The 13,975-nt window shown below is 36.9% G+C and overlaps 1 protein-coding gene across 4 annotated transcripts in view; it reads left to right on the plus strand.

Annotated features, from left to right (window-relative positions):
* The window catches only part of LRRC28 (leucine rich repeat containing 28), a 187,531-nt gene that overhangs the window by 13,431 nt on the left and 160,125 nt on the right, over window positions 1–13,975 (plus strand). For all 4 annotated transcript variants that reach the window (XM_027083207.1, XM_027083204.1, XM_027083205.1 and 1 more), the window contains exon 3: window positions 5,888–5,928. In XM_027083207.1, coding sequence (XP_026939008.1) covers window positions 5,888–5,928 — 41 coding nt within the window. The remainder of the gene's footprint in view (window positions 1–5,887; window positions 5,929–13,975) is intronic.

Raw genomic sequence — 13,975 nt, forward strand, 5'->3', positions numbered from 1 at the left:
TAACAGTGATTGCACAGCCCTTGTTAGGAGGGGTTAGTGAGCTGTTAATGCTCTTAAGCACGTTTCTTATTGCCTCTTCTCCCTCTCCCTGGCACCTCCCCTCATCCCTCTCCTCCCAAAATGTGTGTCAGGCTTTCTAGGATAATTCAAATGAAAACGATACTTAATAACATTCCTTTGTGCCACTCGTTTCAGAAGAAAGGAATTTAACCATCAGAGATTTTGATGATGGTAGATGCAGATATTGAGAATCTGATGTGTTTTTCTATCTCCCGGAAACACCAAGGAAATATGACAAGTGTTTAAGACAGGCTCATGCTTTTTTGGTCTGCTTAATGTTTATTTGGAGAGAAATTTTAAAAGAGGAAAATGAGTAGTTAATGGGAAGTGAGCCAAGAGACAAGAGGGTAAATGGTAAGGGACATTGGGGAGCAAATGGTGAGTAGGACTGTGGAGGGCCTTTCTGCTATTGTGGACAAGGAAAGGTGGTGCTGCTAATTTCTCTCTGTTCCCATTAGCCTGCCGGAGCTTCTGACTTCCTGCTGAGAGATCCTCCTCTATAGCATATATAAAAGAGGGAGAAATACTGGAGGAGGAATGAAATAATATTCCTGGTAGTAAAAGAGGTTTACCTTAGTTGTTTTCATATAGCCACATGATATTTAACCCTTGCTGTATGCTTGCCCAGAAGCAGTGACACCAAATTATTAATCCAACTAGAAAGCTTGTTGAGTATGTTGTGGTGGTTTTTGAATGAAGTACTTTTTGCCTTCAGTACCAAAACTTTATTAACTTTATTAAAATTAAAAATAATTTATTGAGGTGAAATTGACATAATGTAAAATTAACCATTTTAAAGTGAAAAATTAAGTAACATTTAGTATATTCACAGTGTTGCACAACCACCACCTCTTTCTAGCTCCAAACATATCCATGACTCCAAAGGAAAACCCCTTATCCATTAAGCAGTTTCTCCCCACTCTCCTCCACACCCCAGCTCTGCAACCAGCAATCTGTGTTCTATCTCCCTGGATTTATCTATTTTGGATATTTCGTATAAATGGGATCATTCAGTATGTCACCTTTTGTGTAGGGCTTCTTTTCACTTAGCAAAATGTTCTCAAGGTTCATCCAAGTGGTAGCATGTATCATTCCTTCTTATGACTTAATTAGATTCCACTATATGAGTATACTATAATTTGTTTATCTGTTAATCCATTGATGGACATTTGGGCTGTTCCCACCTTATGGTTATTATGAACAGTGCTGCTATGAGCATGGGTGTACATGTACATGTTTAAGTACCTGTTTTTAATTATTTTGGGTATATATTTAGGAGTAGAATTATGGAGTCTTATGGCAATTCTATGTTTAACTTTTTGAGGAACAGCCAAACTGTTTTCTACGGTGGCTGAACCATTTTACATTACTGCCAGCAATGTACAAGGGTTCCAGTTTCTCCACATCCTTGTCAATAGTTGTTATTTTACATTTTTAACAAATTATGGCTATCCTGGTGGTTTTGAAGTGGTACCTCATTGTGGCTTTGATTTGCATTTCCCTAATGCTAATGAATTTGGGTGTCTTTTCGTGTGCTTTTTGACCATTTGCATATCTTCTTTAAAGAATGTCTTTTCAAATCCTTTGCCTGTTTTCAATTGGGTTGTTTGTTTTTTTGTGGTTGAGTTGTAAGTGTCCTTTATATATTCTGAATGCTAGACCCCATTGGTTATATGATTTGCAGATATTTTCTTCTATATATTGCCTTTTCACTTTCTTGAAATGTCCTTTTATGCACAAAAATTTTAAATTTTGATGAAGTCCAGTTTATCCATTTTTTCTATTGTTGCTCCTGCTTTGGGTTTCATATCTATGAATCCATTGCCAAATCCATGATCGTGAAGATTTACCCATGTTTTCTTCTATGAGTTTTATGGTTTTAGCTCTTAGATATGTCATTGATCCGTTTTTAGTTAATTTTTAGTTAACTTTTGTATATGGTGTGAGGTAGAAGTCTGACTTTATTCTACTTTTTATAACTGCTGTAAAAACTATGCACTTAATTCATGACTTCTTTAAAATGTGTTGTTAGAGGCTGGATGGCAGGTTTTGCAGAACCCTGAATCCTAGTGGTTTGTAACAGCACAATGATTTCTCATTCATGCTGCACTACTCTCTCAGATCTCTCGGGGACTTTGGTTCGTGGTATCTTTACTCAGGGATGAAAGCTGATAAAGGTCACTGTGGACCTTTCGTGCTCAAGCTCTCTAAGGCCTCTACTTTGACATAATTCCATTGACCGAAGCAAGTCACTTAGCCACGTCGAGCTTGAAGAGAGAAGTGTAATCCTACCAGCTGCCCAGAAGGAGAAGAAAAGAAAGTAAGTAGTGCACAGTCACTACAAGAGGACAGGATTGAACATGTGTTTGCAACATATTTGAAATATTTGTTCCAAGATACGCAATTTTAAAACATTCCCATTTAAGGGGGTTGAAAGTTCTCCGTAAAAGGACATGGTAAAGCATAATTGATTCAAAATTTGAGGTAAATTTTATACTAACTGTGCTTGCTGAAGTTTACCTTTACATTATTTGTAAAGAAAAAATTGTTCAGTTAAGTGATAGTATGAGATTTAATGAAGAGAATTTTGTCTTAATTTATAAAACAATTTTTAAGTAGTTTAGTAGGAAGTATTCATACTCAAGGAATTTGGGTACAGATTGTTTATTAAAACTTTTGTATGTCAAAATTGTGAAAAAGAAGGAAATATTAGTAATAACAGTTTTGCAAGGCACTTTAAGGTTATTACTTTTTTTTTTTTGCGGTACGCAGGCCTCTCACTGTTGTGGCCTCTCCCGTCGCGGAGCACAGGCTCCGGACGCGCAGGCTCAGCGGCCATGGCTCACGGGCCCAGCCACTCCGCGGCATGTGGGATCTTCCCGGACCGGGGCACAAACCCATGTCCCCTGCATCGGCAGGCGGACTCTCAACCACTGCGCCACCAGGGAAGCCCTAAGGTTATTACTTTTGTCTATCAGGATTTTAAAATTTAAAAACATTTTAAAACTTAATAGACTAAATCCTATAAATCAAGATAAACTAGTTTGTGTGGCATCTGTAATCCAGCATTAGAGCTTAGTTACCCGCAGAGTAACAAAAATGTTGATGTTAACATATAGTTGTCCAGTCTCTTACCCACTTTTCATAAACTATGGAAATAGAAAAATTAAAATGTATAATATTTCTCTTATATTATTCAGTTACATTGCTAAAATGTGCCACTATATAGCAGAGAATGTATTATAGAACACCAGTAGGTGTCAGCCACAGCCTTTGCAGCAGGCTGATTATTTACCAGGCTTTTGGGGTTTTTTAAAACCCAGTATTCTGATGAACTGCAGTTTTCTCAAGGTTGGTGTGCTTATTTTTAAATTAAAACTCAGGATACTTACTAATAAAGACATAGTGATGCACTAATGGCAGCAGGAACATTATTCAGTGCTTAATTGTGTGTGTAGCTAAATAGCTCAAAGAGGTAACTAGTTTGTCATGGAAAAATTGCGATTCTGTCTGATGGAGACAAGTAGGCATCTGGAAAGAATGACCATGGGTCCTTTAGTTAGCCAGATATGATACTGATATTGTAGCAGATCAAACTAGATGAGGGTCTAATACCACTTCTTTTCTGGACAAGCCTTTCCTTTTTAGAGGAACAACTATTAAGCCTCTTATCTCCCCTCCACCACCCACAGAGTGCTTTAGTTTGCCTGGGATGCTTTGTAAGTATGCCCATAAGTGGAAGTGTATATTCCTCTTACTAGGCGAGATACCAGTACTAGAAGAAACATTTTGGGGACTTGGACAGATCCAAGAGCAACATTCAAGGAAAGACCATTCATGAAGGACCTCATTGCAGATAATTGATGTCAAAACATGGGGGAAAGGGAATCACAGCATTCAGCATTTGAAAACAAAATGTGGTTTTATCAAAAGTGGGAACTCAATAAATGTTTCACTGACTTCATAAACAGTATTCATATTCAGTGCTATTTTATTGTAAAAGGGCGAGGATATTATATGTGTAAGTAGCTTGGGATACTGTTGCTAAGTATTTAAATACATCAGTATACCTATATGAAATTAATAGTTTTATTTCCTTGATTAAAATAAACTAATGGATTTCCATTGTGTTCAAGATTTTTAAAAATAGTTTTTCCTCAATATAAAATATAAGCCTTTAGTGATCTGTTCCTTGGTACTCTCTGCAAAATCATATACCTTCATACCTGATGGCCCAGAAATACCAAACTAATGGCATTTCTCTTATTGAGTGTTTAGAACCTAAATTGCATATCATATGATTGGTTACTCAATTATGTAGCAATTTAAATACTACATTTTAAAATTTAATTTTTTTTAATTTAAAAGACATACATGCTCATTGTTAAAGATTCAGATGATAAAAAAGTAGATGGAGAATAGCAACACTGGTCCTTTTCCTAATGATAATCACTGTTTATAAATTTCTCTCAGAAAAATTATTTGTTACAAATCTAAAACTTTATAGTCCCCCAAACTTTTGTTTTTCTGTTGACACAATTGTTTTTATAACAAGTGTTTGAAAATATAAGATTTTTGTCATGAGTACTGTTGGGGAGTTACAGCAGAAAAAATTATATTTTTGATTTCCCAAACATACCTCTCTTTTTGTCTTTTCATATGTTGCTTCATGTGCCTACAAAGCTAACCAGAACTTTCTCCTCCCCGCTCCATGGCAACCTCTGATAATTTATATTTGTCTTTCAAGCCTCAGGTTAGACATAATTTCTTTTAAAAAGTCATTCCTGATTCTTTGTTACTGATATTTAGCTTAACTCTACAGTATGTTTTAATGTAGAATAAAAAAAAATTACTCCTAACTCAGTGTGCTCCTTTAGCTTTAACAACTCCTGTCTTTGTGTTTATGTGTATCTGTGTGCATGTGCATGTGTGAGAGATGCAGGCTGACTTTCAGTTACTTACAGGAGGCTTTTCCTTCTACCCAGGGCCTCCAGCAGAGAGAAGTCTGCTTTCAGTCTACGACTGGAATTTTTCTAGGATTCTTTTCATGGAATAGCCAGTCCTTCCAGAGCTATGACTCTGTGTAAGAGACCTAGACCCATCTCCCTTCCTCTCCTCCCAATGGCCAGTTTCCTATCCCTGCCGTATCACACTCCTACTCCGAACTTAGAACTTGGGCCAGATGTGACACTCCCTTAGACCACCTGAGCTCCAGCTTACTCTTTTTATCCTGAGTTTGGTTAGGTTTTGATGTCAGCCCCCTGGGATTTTAGTTTCTTCCTCCTGAGGTGCAATTTGGGATTTTGGTTTGGTGGGGGGTAGGTGTTATTTTCTTATGGCTGCTATAACAAATTACACAGGCTATGTGACTTAAAATAACAGAAATTGATTGTCTCACAGTTCTGGAGGGCAGAAGTTCAAAATCAAGGTGTTGGCTGGGTTGGTTTCTTCTCGTGGCTCTGAGGAAGAATCTGTTCCTTTCTCTGAGCTTCTGGAGGTTGCCAGCGGTGTTCCTTGACTTTGCAGCTGCATCACTCCAATCTCTGGCTCCGACATCACATAGTGTTATTCCCTCTGTCTTTGTCTGTTAAAAACATTTTCATTTCTTCCATGATTGTGGAGTATGAGATCTGGTTTCTGTTCAAATGTATAAATTTAAATTGTAGTATGGTCTATGTAAGTATAAACCCAGACCTGCTGATTTATTATTTTCACATTTTCTGAAAATTCACCGCCCTTCAAAAGATAGTACTTTGTGTTTAAGCTATTTAGAAATGTTTATACATTTTTCAAAAATAAAATTTAATTCTGAGTTTTTAATTTTCAGCCAGAAAACCTTGCTCAGAAGCTTCCAAACCTTGTGGAACTGTGAGTCTGCTTATTCAAATTTTTTTAAAAGACAAGAATGAATATAATTTTAAGTTATTTGAAATAATGGGAAATACAATTTTAATGTATTAATTTATTATTTTTTGGTATTATGATCATGGTGCTCATGTAGGTAGACCTGTGGTTCTGCTAAACCCAATAGTATTTTAAAGTATTTTACCATTTAAATTTGTGTTTTAAATATCTTACTTCAGGGTAGTGAAGGTGATGAAAGATACATTTTTTTCTGGGGGCAGCATCTTTGTCACAGAATCCTTCTGGATACTCCATGTAATTGGGAATATTTATTATTATTATTGTTACTACTACTACATGTGATACTGATATAAACAGTCTGATGGTATAAAAGATTTAAAATATAGAGTAAAAGACCCCTTCCTTACATCCTACATTTGTTTTAGTTCTGTTGATGATTTACCTCCATAATACTAAATAATGTTTACACCTTTGTTTTTTAGTACATCAACTTCAAGTATCTGTTCACTAAAGAAGATAAGAAATTTCAATATCTTGTATTTCCCTTTCTTTCTACCCGTCTAATTCCGTTGAAGGAGGAATTTGCATCACCTTTCCTTGTTCCTTTTATTATTTGGTATGATTTTCAGGAGGTAAAGTAGGGAAAGCTAACTTTACACCTTCCTCTATAAGCCGGGAGTCTCTGTCGTTTTCTTTTTTATCCATCCTTTTATTTAAAAAAATTTCAAACCAACAAAAAAGTTGAAAGCATAGTACAATGAGCATCCATACAATTGATTCTTGAACAACATGGGGGTTAGAGGTGCCACTCCCTCATAGTTGAAAATCCAAGTATAACTTTATAGTCGGCTCTCCATATCCACAGTTCCACATCTGTGGACTCACCCAACCTCAGATGGTGTAGAACTGTAGTAGGTACTTGTTGAAAAAAAAAATCAGAGTATAAATGGACTTGTGTAGTTCAGACCCATGTTGTTCAAGGATCAACTGTTCAGTCTTCACCTAAATTTAACCACTTAACATTTTGCCACATTTCCTTTCTCTCTTTGCCTTTCCTACCCTCTCTTTACTCTCGCTCTCTCCCTCCGCCTTCCTTCTCTCCCTCTCTCACACACATTATGATACTTTACCCCTAAATACATTAGTATGTATCTCCTAAGAATAAAGACATTTTTGCACGTAATTGTATTGTTTTTAGGCCTAAGAAAAGTAATATTATTTCAATAATATCATCTAATATATAGTTCATATTTAAATTATCCCAATTTTCCCCAAAAAATATCTTTTTGAAGTAGATGTCTGGATTTGTCTGATTGTTTCCTCTGGATTAGGTTCAGTTTAAACATCTTTGGTGATGTTCTACCCCATTTGCTTTATCAAGTTTTTGCTTTCATTCTCTCTATACATATTATATGTGTATTTATTTTTTTTCTGAAGCTTTTGAGAAAAAGTTACATACATTGTGGTTCTTTACCCTTAAATACTTCAGTGTGTATTTCCAAGAACAAGGATGACTTAAAATTTTTTTAGGTCTACTTTTCTGTCCTTAATAGGTGCTTTATATTTTTCTTCATATAGATTTTGAACATTTCTAATAGTTTGTTCCTAAATATTTATTTTTTTTGCTGTGTAAATGATTTTTCTTATCTGTTATATCTTCTAACTGGCTATTTTTTGTATATAGGAGCACTATGGGTTTTTGCATGTTAACTTTATATCTTGCTCCTTCCTGAAATCTTTTATTGTTTGAGTCAGTTTTATCATTGATTCTCCAGAGTTTTCCAGGTATACTCTCATGTCTGAAAATACAGACAGTGTTATTTCTTCTTTTGCAAATCTTTAATTATCTTCTCTATTCTGATTGCATTGGCTAGTCCCTCTCCAGGGCAGTGTGAAATTGTACTTGAGGTAGTGGGCATACTTGTCATCTTTCTGACCTTAGTGGGAATACCTCCAGGTTTTCCCCACTAAGAAAGATGCTGGCTTTACAGTTAACACAATTCTTTTGTGTTCAGTAAATATCCATCTGTGTTAGTAATCTATTGCTGCTTAACAGATTACCCAAAATGTACTTGCTTAAAATGTAGGTGTGCTTAAAAGAATAAACACTTATTCTCTGATATTTTCTGAAGGTCCAGAATCTGGGCTTGGCTTAGCTGGGTGCCTTTGCTTCAATGTCTCTTTCAAGTCTCTAATCAAGATTGTTGCCCAGGGCTCTGACTTACCTGAAAGCTCAACTGAAGAAAGATCCTCTTCTGTGTTCACTCATGTGGTTGTTGGCAGGATTCAACCAATTTCTTGCAGTTCGTTGGACTGAGGGCCTCAGTTCCTAGCTGGCTGTTGGGCAGAGAACTCCTTTAGTTCCTTGCCACTTAGCCTCTGTTATGTTGCTCACAACATGGCAGCTGATTTCCATCAGAGTGAGCAAGCAGAAGAGCAAGAAAGGGTATACAAGACAAGAGCCATAGTCTCTTTCTGACCTAATCTTGGAAGTGGCATCCTGTCACTGTTACCATATCTGTCCTTTAGAAGGGAGCCACTAGATCTAATGAACACTCAAGGGGAGGCTATTACACAAGGTCCTGAATGCCAGGTAGCAGAGATCACTGGGGACCATCCTAGGGGCTACTTACCACACTATTAATTCCTATTTTCTCAAGATTTTTTTGTTAGTAATGGGTGTGAAATTTTTTCAAAGATTTTTTCAGACTTTAAAGCTAAAGGAAAAATTCTTGGGGGTTTCAGGCAAAAAGGTGAAACAATCAAGAAGATGAAGAAGATTGCACCATAAGACTCCACACTGAATTATCTATACAATGGCTGTTGAATTCTAACTTGACGGTTTTTATTTCTTTGAGCCCCCCCTTTTTTTTTTTTTTTTGCAGTACGCAGGCCTCTCACTGTTGTGGCCTCTCCCATTGCGGAGCACAGGCCCCGGACGCGCAGGCTCAGTGCCCATGGCTCACGGGCCCAGCCGCTCCGCGGCATGTGGGATCCTCCCGGACTGGGGCACGAACCTGTGTCCCCTGCATCAGCAGGCGGACTCTCAACCACTGCGCCACCAGGGAAGCCCTCTTTGAGCCCTTTAAAAGTATTTGTCTCCTGAGGTTGCTGTCTTTTCTTGAGATTGCTATCCATTGTTGTTGTTGACATTTTTCTGGGTTTTCATATATTGAGTAATTTTAGATTATATTCTGACAAATGAGGACATATGTTTTGGAGACTGGAATCTGTTATATTTCATCAAAGAGTGTTGATGTTTTTATTGGGCTGGCCGGAAAGTTTGTTTGGGTTTTTCCATAACATCTTATGGAAAAACCTGAACGAACTTGCCGGCCAGCCCAATATTTCAGTGATTAATTTACCTGGTTTGACTCAAGCAGTAAACAGCCTCTTGGAAGGCAGCTGAAATCTCAGTCTGGTTCTTTTATCTTTAGTTGTAGTTTCTTCCACATGTAAATGGTTTTGCAGTCAGCCACTGATTTAGGCAAAGTTTATACATAGGATTTGGGGTTTCCCCTCCCTGGCTTTTATTTTTTTTTTCTGGTATTCTCCCTTTATTTGTCAGGGGCCATGGTTGCCCTGAACTCTGTCCTCCTTTAGGCTAGCAACACTGCAGTTTTCTATTGGAATTTTAGCCATTTTTTGTGATAACTGTATCCTTCCTTAGACTAAATGCTTTTTTTTTTTTTTAAATGAAACCCAGAATCACCCAGTGCCGTTCTTTCTTATAAGTTTTGACTCTCCTTCAGAATTGGCTTATTTGTTTACTCTTGCAGTGCCTTAGGTTCATTTTGTCTGTGTGTGTTGTTCAGTGTTTTAGTTGCCAGAGGATTGGTCCAGTAGGAGTTTATTCTGCTGTACTGGAATTAGAGCTTGCATTCTTTTATTTTAATCTGTTTCTGCCTCTATAACTCAAGTGGGTTTCTTGAGGTCAACATTAGTTGGTTCTTTGATTTTGACCAGTCTAACAATCTGGCTCATTTAACTGGAGTGTTTAGACTGTTTATGTTTAATATGATTACTGATATGATTGAATTTAAGTTCACCAACTTAACAGTTTGTCTTCTGTTTGTCCCAGTTGTTCTTTGTTATTTTTTCCCTCTTTACTTTTCTTCTTTTAAATTATTTTTGTGTTATTTAGGATTAAATTTTACTATTATTGATTTATTAACTCTACTTCATTTCAATGTTGAAAGGTTTATATTATGTTTCTTTAACCTATTATAATCTACCTTCACATAATATACTACTTCACATTTAATATAAGAACCTTAGATCAATACTTTCAGTTCATCGCTCCTATCCTTTGTGCTACTGTGCTGTGTTTTACATGTGTGTGAGTGTTGTGAGAGAGATAGATCTATGTATGTATAAACCATGTATATATCAGTCAGGATCCAGTTAGGAGATAGAAACCATACCCCTGTTTAAGCAGGGAGAAGTAATATAAAGAATTGTTAACTAGTAAAATGTTATTAACTACTAAAAGAGGTAAAAGAGGACTCCATGGTATTCATAATTAATTAGTAAGTACAAAGAAGTAGATCTGGACCAAGAGAAAGTAGACAATGAAGGAACTAAAGACTTAGGAGAGCCCCAAACCTAGGCTGAGATTAGACTTCTTCAAATAAGATGTGGCTGCCACAAAACATACAGTGCTCTGGTGGTGAAGAACCTTGCCATCTGGTTAGGCCAGAGCAGATCTGTAATATCAGCTCACTGTTTCAGGACGGTGTTGGTAATGTAGAGCTGATCTATTAGAAACAGTCTGACTGGTAGGAAGGAGGCAATTGCCTGAGAGCATGGCAGAGCTAACGCAGAAGTAGCCACAGGGTGGGAAGACAGTTGCTTGAGGCCAACTGAAGTTCTTTATAGAAATGCATTGTTGGATGGGGAGAGTGTGGCCTGAGGATAATAGCCTGAGATGCCACAAAAGTGACTTCATGGTCACTTTGAGAATGTAGTTTAAGGTTGTCCAAGAGGACTACTGGGCCTTGGCTGTGTGCTGGATAAAAAATTGAAAGGGGACTGGACCCAGAAAGGAAATGCCTTCCTGCTACTCTCATCTTGCAGAGTCACTCCAGTACCCTCTTTTGATAACATTAGGCCTAACATTAGATCAGTTGGCAAAGGAGAAATTTTGACAGGGTCCAGCTCCAATATGGCATAGCAGGTAGATTTGGAGCTGAGAGAGAAAATTGATAACTGGCAAAATACACTATTATAATTTTGAATTTAAGTTGTCAATTAAAGAAATTTTAAAATGAGAAAAAAAAGTCTTTAATATTAATTCCTATATTCTCTCAGATTTGGTTTGCCTGAAAAATGTCTTTATTTCTCCTTTTTTAAAAATTAAACTTTTTACTTTGAGATAATGGTAGTCACACGTAATCTTAAGAAATAATATGTAAACATCCTTGGGTACTCTTTGAGGTTCTGCCGGTGTTCATGTCTTGTATAACTACAGTATAAGATCACCACCAGGAAACTGACATTGCTACAATCCACTGATATTATTCAGTTTTCATCATTTTCTACCCTTTTATAATCACATTCCCCCTGTCCCCCAAATCCTGGCAACTACTACTCTGTTCTCCATCTCTATGATTTTGTCATTTTAATTTGTTATGTTATATAAATCATATAGTATATAATCTTTCAGGACTGGCTTTTTTTTTCATTGAGCATAATTTCCTTGAGATCTATTTAAGTTGTTGCATGTACCAATAGTTCCTTTATGTTGTTGGGTTATATTTCACAGTGTGGATGTAATGGAGTTTGTTCATCCACTCACTTATTGAAGGACATATTGGTTGTTTCCAGTTTTTAGCTATTATGAAATTTTAGCTGCTATGAACATTCATGTACATGTTTTTTTGTGTGTGAATAAGGTTTCATTTCTCTGCGATAAATGCTTAAGAATGTAATTGCTGAGTCACATGGAAATTGCATGTTTCATTTTTTAAATTGAGATATAATTTACGTACCATAAAATTTTAATCATACACTTTTAAAGTGTATGGTTCAGTGGTTTTGGTATATAAACAAGGTTGAGCAACCATTATCACTGTCTAATCCAGAACATTTTCATCACACCAAAAGAAACCCATCAATAGTCATTCCCCTCCCCCAATTCCTTGTAACTCCCTAATAGGTGTGAACTGGTATCTTGTAGTTTTCATTTGTATTTTTCTAATGACTAATGATGTCTTTTCCTGTGCTTATTGGGCATTTGTATATTTTCTTTGGGGAAATCTATTCAAATCTGCTGTCCATTTAAAAATTATTATCTAAGAGTGTTTTATGTATTTGGAATACCAGACCCTTATCACATATATCAGCAGTCCCCAACCTTTTTGGCACCAAGGACTGGTTTTGGGGAAGACAATTTTTCCACGGACGGGGTGGGGGCAGGTGGTTCAGGTGGTAATGCAAGCAATGGGGAGCAGTGGGGAGCAGCAGATGAAGCTTCTCTTGCTCGCCTGTCGCTTACCTCCTGCTGTGCGGCCTGGTTCCTAATAGGGCATGGACAAGTACCGGTCTGCGACCTGGGGGTTGGGGACCCCTGATATATATGACTTGCAAATATTTTCTCCCATTCTGTGGTTTATCTTTCACTTTCTTGATAAATTTTTATTTGGTTGCTTGTGTTTTGTTGTCATGTCTGAGAAACTTTCTAATCCAATGTCATGAAGATTTATTCCTCTTTTCTTATTTGAGTTGTATAATTTTAGCTCTTACATTTAGGTCTTTGATCCATTTTGAATTAATTTTTGCATATGATATGATGTAGAAGTCTATGTTCTGTTTTTGCATGGGATAACCAGTTATCTCACCACCATTTATTGAGAAGGCTACTCTTTTCCCCATTGAATTGTCTTGGCATGTTTGTTAAAAATCAGTTGACCATAGACACATGGGCATGTTTCTGGATTTTCACTTCTGTTCCATTGATCTGTATGTTTTATCTTTTTGCCAGTACCATGCAGACTTGATTACTCTAGCTTTGTAGTGAGTTTTGAAATTGAGAAGTATGGATCCTCCAACATTATCCTTATTTTTCAAAATTGTTTTAGCTATTCTAAATCCCTTGCATTTCCATGTGAATTTTAAGATCCACTTGTCAATTCATGCAAAAAAAAAAAAAACGCCAAATGTGATTGTTGATAACGACTACACTGAATCTTTAGATCAGTTTGTGGATTATTGCCATCTTAACAGTATTATGTCTTCTAATTTTTGAATGTGGGATATCTTTCTATTTATTTAGGTCTTCAGTTTCCTTCAACAGTTTTAAAATTTGAACATTGAACACTTTTCAGCGTAAAAATGCTGAATTTCTTCTCTTAGATTTTTTCTTTTTGATGCTATTGTACATAGAACTATATTCTTCTTTTTTTTTTTTTCTCCCCCCACGGGCCTCTCACTGTTGTGGCCTCTCCCGTTGCGGAGCACAGGCTCCGGACGCACAGACTCAGCGGCCATGGCTCACGGGCCCAGCCGCTCCACGGCATGTGGGATCTTCCCAGACTGGGGCACGAATCCGTGTCCCCTGCATTGGCAGGTGAACTCTCAACCACTGCGCCACCAGGGAAGCCCAAGAACTATATTCTTAATTTCACTTTAGAATTGTTCAGTACCTAGTATATAAAAATACAGTTGATTTTTGTATATTGATATTATATCCTCCAACCTTGCCAACTTCATTCATTAGCTCTTTTTTGTTGTTGAATTCCTTGGGGTTTTCTATATATAAGATCAAGTCATCTACCAGTAAAGAGTTGTATTTCTTCTTTTCTGATCTGTATGGCTTTTATTTCTTTTTCTTGCTTAGTTGCCCTGGCTAGAACATAGAATGTTGAATAGAAGTGATGAGACAAGACATCTTTGTGTTGTTCTTGTGCTCAGTTACCTTAGTGGTCAGCTAATGATCAAGCAGAGATTTCCTTACCTACCTGAATCTGCTAAGTCTCCCAGTCCTTGCTGAGGGTCTCTGTATATGTATTGTGGCATGCTTTCCCCTCTCATCTAGGCACTTGACAACTTT

This window comes from Aethalodelphis obliquidens, unplaced genomic scaffold (assembly GCF_003676395.1).
Source record: "Aethalodelphis obliquidens isolate GAN/ISIS:26980383/991018 unplaced genomic scaffold, ASM367639v1 scaffold49, whole genome shotgun sequence".
NCBI classification, from domain to species: Eukaryota; Metazoa; Chordata; class Mammalia; order Artiodactyla; family Delphinidae; genus Aethalodelphis; species Aethalodelphis obliquidens.